The 12,799-nt window shown below is 42.1% G+C and overlaps 1 protein-coding gene across 1 annotated transcript in view; it reads left to right on the top strand.

The window, feature by feature from the left end:
* The first annotated feature begins 4,421 nt into the window (after positions 1-4,421).
* The window catches only part of fgf14 (fibroblast growth factor 14), a 125,552-nt gene continuing 117,174 nt past the window's right edge, over positions 4,422-12,799 (top strand). Inside the window, exon 1 of the mRNA XM_073473768.1 lies at positions 4,422-4,629. Within this exon, the coding sequence (XP_073329869.1) occupies positions 4,422-4,629 (208 nt within the window). The remainder of the gene's footprint in view (positions 4,630-12,799) is intronic.

Genomic DNA, 12,799 nt, shown 5'->3' on the forward strand with positions numbered 1-12,799 from the left:
GGCATGCTGAGTGAAAGGGAGCGGATGGTTTCAACACTGCCACTGAGCACAGATACACATGTGGTCCCAATCTCAAAATCCCTGAAAGCATTGAGCCATGACTTGGGCCATTGCACAAGTTTCTAAATTATACTACAACAAGCTGATTAATAAACTCAATGCTTTTTACATAAATGACTGAGTGGCGTCTTAGAAGAAATTGTTGATCATTCTTTTATATGACACTACTACAAGCTGCCCAGCAGTACACTGATGCAAAAGCTTCATTCTCAAAGTAAATATCAGTATTGTAAAACATTATAGTATGTTAAAGGATAAGTTCACCCAAAAATAGAGAAAACAGCATTCTCCTAAACACCTGAAGTAGCTGGGGACTTGTTTTAACATAAAATAAAATGGCTGCATACAGCTCGTCTGGCCCCAAGACCCCAAACTGATTTGAAAAGAAAATATTTACACCTTTGACACGTGGTCCAGCTTGTGCACACACTTCAGATGGGACGGGCGCTAATGCTTTTAGCTAATCAGCTACAGTGAAGATTTCGACTTCAGAAAAGGTGAAAATAACACAAATAACACACTGTTTTGCTGTGAAGCTCCTGAAAATGTTTTGTGGACTTTCAAACATCACCAACTTTCCATGGGCATGGGGGTGAGTAGATAAACATATTGTTGAACATATCCTTTAACATGATGATTTATATGACAATAAAGCTATTCTTGCTGTTAACAGTGTCCTTTTTAAAACTAATAAAATCACAGTCCTTTTATTTCAGGATTGCATTCAGGATTACATGATGCATGTCAGTGTGTTGTGGAAACTGAGGTGCTTATTCATTTGTGGTAGCTTCATTGATTTAATCTGGAGGAGACACTCACACCAAAAAATAGAGAGCAATCTGACTGGAATATCCACTCCTTTCAAAAGAGCATGTCAGGGTAGTGCAGGCATGTCATTTTAAGTTTCCAATGAATAATGATAAGATAACCTTTCACCATGGTTGCCACCTTTCATCTTATTATATTTATTCAGTCTAATCCAAAACACAGCATATACTCTAATGCATTTGTGGCTCATTCACATTAGGTAGTTTAAAGGGCCAGTTCACCCAAATTACACAAATGCCTCTCTAAATATTTCTCACATTTGATGATATGATATGAATCTCTCTATATGTAACACTGATCACAATGACACTCGTGCAGTTCATGCCATCTTCACACTCCCTCATGTGTGAGCCTTTTAAATGCGTACAGCAATACCACAGAGACCATGAGTAAAACTGAAACCAGTCCATTTATCTCTGTGCATCTTAAATCAAGTTATTTTTTCTCCACCAGGAGAAAAAACAGGCTGCTAAAAACTCACAAGGGAGCCACTTCCTGCCGGCCGCAGCCTGGGCAATCAAAGAGAAGTATTCTAATGATCCCTGACAAAATTGTCAGACAATATCCTCCAGGGTGCGATGATACTTTACATTACAGTAGACAGATCGATAGCTAGGATGACATGAGAGGCCTCTGCAGAGGGAGAGAGCTGGAGAGTCTGCAGTGCACTGCTCCGACTCGTGATGAGTCCACAATGATTCCATTTGACCTCACAGGACACACGTGGATATAAATCTACAGCGTACACATGTAAATTGCTTAAATTGCTTAAATATCTGTGTTAACACCTTGTCTGAAGCGGTACACTATATATGTGTGTCGGTGTTCTGTGGCTTCGTGTGCTTGCACCTGATATACCTGTTAGTACAGTAAGTGTGTTAGCAGGTACACGACGTGAGCAGTAATTGCTCAATTGATGGCCACCTCTTAAAATCAATAAGGAATTCTGTACCGCTGGCCTTTAAACAGTGACACAGCAAAAATTATAATGCCACGTTAAGAAAGTCAATCAAGAAACATTTTGTTTCAAAGTGGCCCACATCCCCGAGGAACCAGTCATCACAGACAACTGACAAGACCTGGGCGCCACAAAACTAGGTCATTAAAGTGGATTAATGCTGTAATTCGGAGATGAACACACAACACAACCCCACTAATGAACCCCTCCAGTCTCTCATCAAGCTTCCTGTGCTGTGGTTAATATTGTTTACACAAACCTTTTGCTCACTTGACGTTACATCGGATAAAAGAAGCTTTTGATTATGACTCTTTCAAGCAGATTCAGCTGTAACTCGTCAATAAAAGGATGTGATACGTATTACAAGTGTATAACGTAAAGGTAATACATGTCAAAGATGCTGGTTTTGGAGGTAATTCAGAAAAGAAGGATCAACACTGCAACACTGTTTTTTTGTAAGAATGGATCAACCTTTATCTGTTTCTGTTTCAATATTACAGGAGAGAGGGGGAAAAACAGTTTCTAAGTAGGTCATTTATTCTTGCTGGAGCCATAATGCTGGTCATTTGTATTTGTTTGTATTGCAGCCTACCGAAGATGGCTTCCTGGCAGACAGTATCAAACACCTGTGAGTGGGGTCAACACTATATTGGGCAACAAATGGGTCCACTTCCAAACACTGGCAGACAAACTGACTTCTGCCATTTGTGCTGGGAGGGAGTGATGCTGACAGATGTAAGAGCGATTACAGAAGAACGTCAAACAGCAAAGACACAGTTGAGTTTTTCCACTTAAAGGATAAGTTTAACCAAAAATGAGAATTAATTCTTTATCTACTTACTGGGTGAATTTCTGTTATCCACAAAACATTTCTGGAGCGTCACAGCAAAACAACTTTGCAGCATTTTCCTAAACAGCTTAAGTAGATGTAAAAAAAACAACATTTCATTTTCATCAATTTCATCAATAATCCAAGAGCCCTAAAAATTGTATTTTTATTTTTGAATTTTGGATGAACTTATCCTATAAGACAAACACTTTCTCTCTGCACAACCCTTGCCTGGAGAAGGGCAGGCATAATCAGGGGTAGACACAGTATCCTTCCCTCTTAGTTTGTGATGGAAAACCCTTAAATCCTTAGAGAAAAGTCGACACACAGTGGAAACAGTCGTCATGAGCAACACTAACGGGCCTCTTGTCCTCAGGGATGAAGGAACAAAAACAGAGCTAGTAAATGTAAACACAATATTACACCTGAATGTTTGTCCCGACATATTACAAGTCATTTTAAAATGTCCCCCTGTCATTGTTTCATATTTTAAAGAATAAAGGAACACCTCTATATTAACTTTTAAAATGAATACATTTTTTTCTGCAGCTATCGTTGGATTCAATTGATTGAGCTTGCCAAAGTAACAGTGATCTATTGCAGTGCCCTATAGGCTCCTCTGTACTCTGCACCCCCTGCTTCAGTAGTGCTTAGATGACTTGACACAAACACTGGGAAGCATTCCCACCTACCTACGCAGGTGAGTCCTAACACCTGTGACTTAGGGAGCCTTTGTGCATCATGTGTCGTTTAACACCCATGTGGATGCACACAACTGAAACAACTTGGAAGAACGGGGGGGGCAAAGATAAATGACACGTCAGGTAGAAATGCTGTAAAGATGAGAGGGGCTGTGAACGTGGTGGACTCCTTAACGTGCAGGGCACACGTGCAGAAAATCCACTCCATAGACTGCTGTCATTTCCAAGAATTCATGGTGAAAAAACGGCTTGGGACAATAGTCTCAGTCGGATCATAAAAATTTCCGAGAGCATCACTGAAATGACGGCGCAGAAACCACGTGTTTACGTAATGGAAAGCCAATCTTTCAATTTAACCCCTCCTCCCGGTCTATTTCTAACAGAGGTCCGACGCTAAAGGAAATACATGCAAATGTTTTCATAGGCGCACCGTACTTTTGGAGATGCCAGTGGTGTGGTGCTGAAAAAGGCTGGAGGAAAAAAAAAAACCCACGGAAAGAGAAAAAGAAACGCACACTTCAGGAATCACGGACACACACCAAGAACCCAAAGCCTGGCTTCTAACAGAAACGTTGCAGTGTGGGACCAGAGGAAATGAGAACTGAGGCTGGTGCTGTCTGACCTGGCCAACCAAGCTGGTTTACAGGAGGAAAGCGAATTGGACTTGATCCGGCAATGTGGTGTTTTGTTGGGGCTATCGTTGCAGCAGTCTGTGCATAGGATGCATCCTCCCTTGGCTTTTGATGCTGTGCAGATCCACCCTCCTCTCCTCAGAGTGATGAACTAATAGGCAATGATTTTCTCCTCGGAAACCCACCGTGTTTTACTGTTTTCACGTTAGTTGTGTTTGTTTACTGGCGGCCCGTCTCCTCCCGGTGCGACACATGCAATTTACAGAGTATATTTTCTATGATCGACTAGTTGAGGAGGCATCCTTTATACGCCAGAAGAAAGAAAACACACCAATTTTACGAAGTCTGGCAGATGCTGAATATTTTTGCCACGTGAATGAAAACGCATAGGACTTGGATATACCTATTTTTCTATGATACAATTGGTAGCCTTGTCCTGGAGAACTGATCCAATTGTGTTATTATGCAACCGCAAGGATCTCATCTATATCTGGGTGTTTAAGCCACTGGATTGCTCTTCGCCCAAATCAATGTGGTTTCTTTGGAACATTTTCAGCAAAGGAACGCATATGCTGCAGTGTCTTTGTGGCAAGAGTCTTAAGAAAAACAAGAATCCAAGTGGTAAGCTTCATCACCATTAATGCCTACTCCTCCGTTTCGCTGCGAACCGGCGTTGTGAGTGCGTGAGAGTGTGAGACAGTGTCTGTATCTCTGCGTGTGCGTGTGAGAGAGAGAGGATCTGCGTTATTCGTTTGTTTGTTGTAATGGTGATAGATCTGCAATCATATTTATGCAGCGAGTGGATCATGCAGAGGCGCTGGGGAGGGGGAACAACTTATTCTGTGCAGCTAGGCTACTATCGGCGAGCCCCAGGTTTGGGGACGCGCAGCGCACAGACACACACAAAAAAGCCCCCCCTGCATCACCACGGCACCATGATCTCCTAACTTTTTAAATAGCGCTCGCACACACACGCACACACACACACTGGATGTTGATTTTTTTTTTTTTTTTTTTTTGGTCAGTGGATCAGATCCGCGCACAGTTCTCCGGTCCAACGTGATTCCCCCCTAACCAGATTATTCCATCCCCGGGTTTACCGCAGCAGCGTTCCCCCCTCTGCAACACCACTTCTCGTTTAAATGGGCTACTCGCTGTGTTTTCAGCGAGCCAGCCAGCCTGAGGAGACAGACTACTCTCTCATGTGTGTTGCAAGTCAAATATATCATCATTTGAAACGTGATTTATTTTTAATACCAGCCATCACTTGAGTTGATTCTGTGTTTTGGAGAAGCCAGGGCAGCTGAGGTGGTAACGGGGGGCATGTAAGAGAGGAACCGGGCTACACTGCACTGATGCAAATCCTGCACTTGAGCAGTCGACATCGTTTCGATTCAGATTCAGGACTTTTTGTTGTGTGTGTGTGTGTGTGTGTGTGTATGAAAAGGCAATGCACAAGCCCTGCGTCCGGTGTCACGCCACGCCAATTATTAGTTTTATTTCCTAGCTAATGACATTCAACAGCGCAGAGCTGAGTCTTCGTGTCAACAGGCTGCTGTAGGTATGAGAGAAAAGCCCCAGGTGGACAGCGTGAAGTGCGGGCTACTTGTTACCTCATGTTGGGGGCTTGGAGATGATGTGCTCAGCAGCAGCAGCAGCAGCAGCAGCGGCTCAGTTCCTCGACACTGCAACTGCAGTGTAGTAGATCATCATCGTACTGTAGCGGGACTGTCTTGCCTCGCTGACACTGCAGGAGCAACGACACAAACTATCAACAACACTGTCTGTTTTGTTATACCATTCTGTTTCTCATTAAAAAATGTTTTTATGTATATATATATTTTTTATTACCATTCATACAAGTGTCACGCGGCTGTTAGCTCCAGTTTGTGTCCCTCACGTAGCAGTAATCATTTTCCGGTTAGCTAGAGCTAACGTTAAGTAGCGTTAGCTGTTTCCCTCGAAATCGAGTAGCTGCACAAGGTTAACGCTGAAGAAACTCGCAGGTAGGTTGAAAACACTCACCACAAATGATGTTTAGACGTTTCTAGATTCTTTAAAGAGTCTCCTCAACATCAGGGAACCAAAATATTCAAATTGCTTCACAAAAAAAATTATGTTTTAAACTGGTTTACCAAGTTGCAAATTTAACTGCTAGCAAAACACATGGTAAGCTAGCGGGATCTGACATAACTTAATTATGTCCCTGCTGGCTTGTAGAAGCACCACCAAACATGAATGATGTATAATTTGGGTCATTATATTTATAGTATAAGTTTTATTATCTTTAGTTCATATTATTTTAGAAATACATTAGAATTTAGCATATTTTTCGTATGTAATTCCTGGCTTTGTTAAAGGGGTTAGCTTTGTTGTTCCCTTATGGAATATTTATTTTGTTCCAGATGTTTAAAGGGCTCTAAAGAATCTGGAAAAACAAACAAACTGGGGTGATGTCATGCAACCAGTGAGCCACAAGTTTGGCTGGTATTTTTTCAGGCTATAAACTGGATAGCATAGCAATGTAGGCTAAATGTATCAGTGCAAATGTTTGAAATGCAAAAGCGCTGATTCCATGAAAGGCACAATCTGGTGCTCAGCATCAGTATCCGAGGTGATAACTGGCTGATGGCTGCTCAGTGGAAGAGCTGCGGCAAGACACTTCCCTAACTGGTGCTCAACACCTTGCAGCCAATCGATCAAAGCTGAGACTTACTGTCAGGTGTCTTAGATTTGAAGCCATGTGTCTTACAAAGTGAAAGTAGCCCACGTTTACCGTGTGGGGGCTCACTATTGAATTATCAAAAAAAATGATAACGTGGGCACAGTCGTCAGGGTTTCTGCTGAAGAAGCAGATCGAGCCTGTAGTTTACTGGGAAATTAAGTAGGCCAAGATGCAGACTGTGTCAGTGGGGTGTGCAGTGGTGTTTCTTATGACTCAAATCTGCTAACTCATTGAATGAAACAAATCACTCAACAGATTAGTTTCAGACACAGTACCTTTGTCATAGAGTCGTCAGCAGAGGCAGGTGTTTCCAGTATAGTGCTCACTAGGCCTGAGCTGCAAAGGCCTACATATAGTGGTCCAGCTCTTTGGCTGTATTTTTAGCAACACAACATAACTGAGAGAGAACACAGAGAGAACCGAGCTGTATCAGTAAGAACATCAGAAACATCTGTCTAACACTGTAATCAATCTTGTTCCAGACACAAAAAACTAAAAGTAAACTTGGGCTTACTTACTGTAGCTCCATCACCAGTGCATCTGAGGAGGTTAAAGGAAGAGTGTCGATTGTTTAGGCGCCTTCTGCTCCAGCAGATAGCACAGATGGCTTTTCGCCTACTGTGAGTTAACATTTACCTGTCAGAGGTAAAGTGAGGAGGAGATCTTATGGTATTTTGTATGTATGTATGTCATGTGTATCTAGTATGAGGTCATGTGTGGAGAGTGTCAACAGGAGTCTGCGATTATGTGTTTTTATATTTATTGTCGGTAAGCACATGGTAGATATGTTAGGAATATAATATTTCACTTCTTGATATTTCTGTTTAGAGTTGTTAGCCCACTCATCTTTCTTCCTCTTATTACATCAAGGTTTGACTGCATCCCTTACATTGTGAAATCCATCTGCGTCTCAATCCGCAGAACGTAAATATTGATTCTATTTTTTTCAAACTAAGTGGTAATGCATTTGTTTCAGCTGTTTTGGTGTAAGAATAAGCCAGATGTGTATGTATGGAGCATTTCTTGAAATAGGCCGCGTGGTTTATGTGGATGCCAGATGGCAAGAATGCAGTGTTTCTGCTTAGCTTAATGGGTAGTGCATGGCATTGACATTACATGGTTTAAAGCATCTCCTCACTTTGGAGTCATCCACACTCCAGAAGCTGTCACTTCTGCCTCACCAGGCTTTGGATGAGATAACCCACCAAGAGATGTTGCATTTTGATGCAAATGAACAAGCTGGGTCAAAGTTGTAACGCTGAAAAGAACTGCCACTTTCTGAAGGTACATGTGGCCACCATGAAAAAACAACATGTTCACTTTGAACCTTTTAGTCTCACTATGCTTTTATAGTCCCTGACCAGTTAATGTTCTGTCAGCTGTGTCACCAAGTTTCCAGCAAAATTATTGTTTTATCTATGGTAGCTTATCCTCAGGGTTGGTGTTCTGGTACAACTGGCATTGCTAGCCAACCCTTAATGTTCACTCTCATGTCCTAGCATGGGTACATGAGTGACCATACTTCATTAAGTCAATTAAGTAATGAACTAGCTGAGTGGAAGCATTGGTGAGACACCCTGAAGCCTGTGTAGCAGTTACGATTGTGCAAATTACCACAGTTGTCATCTTAAACTTTTTTAGAGAGTCATTGAGTGGATCATATAGCTACAATGAATGACAGGGGACTAATGAGGGCATTTGCTGGTAAACGCTAGAGGAAGAAGTTATGTCATGAACTGCGAAAAGCAATAAAGGCAGACAGCGGATGGGTGCTCACTGACATTTCTTGGGCTTCGTGGCTTCGTTGAATGCTCCAACTGTGGAAGACTTAAGGCCAGGTTCCTGAAAGCAGAACTGCAGTGGATGTGTGAAGTCAGTAGGTGGCTTCACAGCAGCGGGTCATTGACAGCAGAGTGACAGTACAGGTCACAGAACAGCCAGGCATCCACGTGAGGATGGTTCATAGCATATCAAGTGAAACTCAACTCAATTGTGTGTGACAGAGCCAGTAGGCCGAACCGAAGCTCCAGCACTGTGATGCTATTGCTCTTGTTTGCTCCATGGGTATACTGGAGCTTTCACCTTAAGCTCTAGCTTGACCTCACACTCATGAAGCTGTGACCCAGGGTAATTTACTTGAGTCTCTGGTACGGCCAACCATACTGACTATTGGAATGCTATAATTGGCTTGTAACAGTGCTAAAAATGTAGAAAATTAAAATGTTTTTTGATAGTTACTTTAAAATCATTTAAACAGTGAATAAACATATAAACAATAGGCACTTGTTTGGACAATGGCAACAATTTTCATTTAAAGACACAGTCTGCAGGTATATGGCTGTAAACTATAGTTGAATCATCCATGACAAAGCTGTTAAAGGAAAAGTTACCCCAAAAATGAAAATTCAGTCATTATCTACTGATCACAAAACATTTCTGGAGCTTCACTGCAAAACAGCATTGAAGCATTCTCCTAAACAACTGAAGCAGATGGGGACTTGTTTTTAAACTGAAAAAAGCATAAAATGGTTCCATACAGTTCTTTTGAAGACATTTATACCATTTTTAAGCCAAAATCTGTACTGTAGCTTACGTACTGTAACAAGCTTGTGCGTGGAAAGAAAGAGTCTTTTCAAATCATTTTACAATCTCAGAGCTTCCAGAGACTTTTTACATTTTAAAACAAGTTCCCATCTTCTTCAGTTGTTTAGGAAAATGCTGCAATGCTGTTAATCTGTGAAGCTCCAAAAATGTTACTCGGAATACAAAATACCACCTGACTTTCCACCTGCACGGATGTGAGTCGATAATGGCTGGATTTTCATTTTTGTACTTTTTATAAAGACCAACAACTGCGTCAGCGTACTGAATGACCCCTTTTTAAAGGGCTTGTTTATGTGTCTCGATGCTGTTTGCATTCACATTAAATTCATGAATTTTTCCGTGTAAAATATTCTTTTTACTCTGCACTGAGACTTCCATAGTGTAACCTGAAATGACATATGCATTTTAATAACTCAGTTTATGCTGCTGGTGTCTTTTCCCCATCTAATTCTCACCTCAGAGCAACAGCAATATATCTCAAATTCAGCTTTTTCCAAAATCATGCCTGTTGGAGAAATTAAAAAGAGCCAGGATTTATACGGTTAAAAGATTCATTTGTGCAACATACCCACGCTAGTTTAGTTTGTGGTAACAAAGAGACAGCAGTGTAATTAAAGGGGTTGGGTAAGATTCAAACAAGAACTCCTACAATTAGAATAACAGCAGGGTTGGCTTAAAATATCCTCCTCCAACCACCGTCGCATGTTGCTAGGTTTCATACAAAAACATTGCAGTAAGTTTGTAAATGGCTTAACTGCAGCAGCTTTGCTGATAACACACATGGGTTTTGCAGGCATATCACAGCCACGATAAAACAAAACAGTCGTCACAGTTAAAAGTTTAGCAAATTACACATGAATGAGGGGGATTTCAAAAACAGTACTTCTTCAAACTATGTGTGTCACATCGATTAAGTCTTTATTTCTAAAAATAGCTAAGAGTGCACACATTTTCACATGCAGTGGAATATAGAAAAAGTGAATAACAGTGTGTAATTATTATAAAGCCAATTTATTTGGCATCTTGCTTTAATCAACAACTGTTCGTTCTCAGAAATTCTGAGATTCCCGTCAAGCTTTTTGGATCATTTGGAAAGAGAGATGAAGTCGTTGTAGATGTCATAGGTCAACAAGAAACATTGTCTCACTATCATCTTTTTGGGCGGGATAATGGCAGCGGCATCATCAGTTTCCACAGTGAATTAATTTGGGCTGTGTCTGTCCTGCTCTTGAGAAATATGACCTGCAGGGGTGATGAGATTCATGTCTGGCTGCCATTCTACCTCCCTCTGTGAGACAATCAAGTTTACATACAAATCAGTTCAGACGAGAGGGCAAATGTATACACAGTGTTTGCAAAGGCAGTGATGGGAAAAGAGAGGCAGAGATGAGAAAGTGGGCTATAGAAGGGGAGGATTAATGTCTGCAGAAAGTAAATCTGAATTTACATGAAGCATCTCCCAGGAAGCTCCCAGATGCTCCTGTTTGCAGCAATGAGAGGAATGATGGGACATGTGGTCCTGGCTGGTTGCCTTTAAGGGTGACTCTGGCCACTAGATCTGCAGGTGGGTGGTTTTGCTGCTCTCTGTTCCCTCAAGGTTAGGCCTGATGGGAGTTCACTTGAAGGGCAGACACCATGAAATGGATCATTTCTCTCAGTTGTGGGATGGATAATCTGTTTGCTTGTGTGATACACTGATGTTTAACATTTTAAATTAGTTGGAGGTTTATTAGTGTAGTTTTGCATGTAAAAATGAAAATGCACTGATGCAGTGTGTGTATACACACAAATATATATATATAAACCCCACTCGCCCCTGTGGGCGATCTTGTGTTCAACCAAGCTCGAGTCCTCTACCAGAGGCCTGGGCGCTTGAGGGTTCTGTGCAGTATCTTAACTGTTCCTATGCTGCGCTCTTCTGGACAGAGATCTCAGATGTTGTTCCTGGCTGATGCTGGAGCCATTCTTCCAGTTTCGGGTTCACAGCCCCAATTGCTCCTATTACCACGGGAACCACTGTTGCCTTGACTCTCCACATCTTCTCCAGCTCTTCTTTCAGCCCTTGGTATTTCTCAAGCTTCTCGTGTTCCTTCTTGCAATGGTTGCTGTCGCTTGGTATTGCTACATCTATCACCGCTGCCTTCTTCTGATGTGTGTCCACCACAACTATCCCCGGTTGGTTACCCATCACCAGTTTGTTGACCTGTATCTGGAAGTCCCACAGGATCTTGGTTTGGTCATTCTCCACCACCTTTGGAGGTGTCTCCCATTTTGACCGATGGGCTTCCATCCCATACTTGGCAGAGATGTTCCTGTACACTATGCCAGCCACGTAGTTAAAGCGGTCCATGTAAGCCCTGCCTGCCTGCATCTTACAACCTGCTGTTATGTGCTGGATTGTCTCAGAGGCATCTTTACACGGCCTGCATCTGGGGTCCTGCCTCGTGTGGTAGGCCTCAATCGATCTTGTGCTGAGCGCCTGTTCCTGTGCTGCCATGATCAGTGCCTCTGTGCTGTCTTTCAGTCCAGCTTTTTTCAGCCACTGGTAGGATTTCTCAATACCAGCCATTTCTTCAATCTGTCGATGGTACAGACCGTGCAGGGGTTTGTCCTTCATGATGTTTCCTCCTGCTCTTCCTTCTCCTCCTCCTCACAGAGTTTCTGCTGCCTGAGGTATTCACTTCCATGTAGCAGTTCATCACTTGGAGCCATCTTCCTGATGTACTCAAGGATGTTTGTTGTTTCATCCTGGATAGTGGCTTTGACACTCACTGGTCCTCGGCCTCCTTCCTTCTGCTTAGTATACAACCTCTGGATGCTGGACCTGGGGTGCAACCCTCGACGCATTGTGAGGAGTTTCCTTGTCTTGATATCAGTGGCCTCTATCTCCTCCTTTGCCCAGCTTATTATGCCAACGGAGTATAGTAGGCTATAGAATGGGAGGATTAATGTATGCAGAAAATAAATCTGAATTTACATGAAGCATCTCCAAGGCTGCTCAGAGTACTTACCAGATGCTCCTGTTTGCAGCAATGAGAGGAATGATGGGACATGTGGTCCTGGCTGGTTGCCTTTAAGGGTGACTCTGACTCATTCTCTCTCTATATATATATGTAAGGGCTGTCAATCGATTAAAATATTTAATCGTGATGAATCGCATGATTATCCATAGATAACTCTTTTTATCTGTTCTAAATGTCCCTTCAAGGGATATTTTTCCAGTTTTTAATACTCAACATGGGAGTGGACAAATATGCTCGCTTTATGCAAATGTATGGTTATTATTATTGCAACAATCCAAAACAATGACAAATACTGTCCAGAATGTCCAAACTATCAGGTCTGCCTTTTGCAGGGGGAGGAGGGCTCTCTGCATCAGCTGTGTGCTTGGCCAGCAAATGGTATTAGAGACTGGACGTACTCTGGTGGTAACTCAGTTCACATTGACAGTAAATGTAAATA

Source organism: Pagrus major, chromosome 9, assembly GCF_040436345.1.
Source record: "Pagrus major chromosome 9, Pma_NU_1.0".
NCBI lineage: Eukaryota > Metazoa > Chordata > Actinopteri > Spariformes > Sparidae > Pagrus > Pagrus major.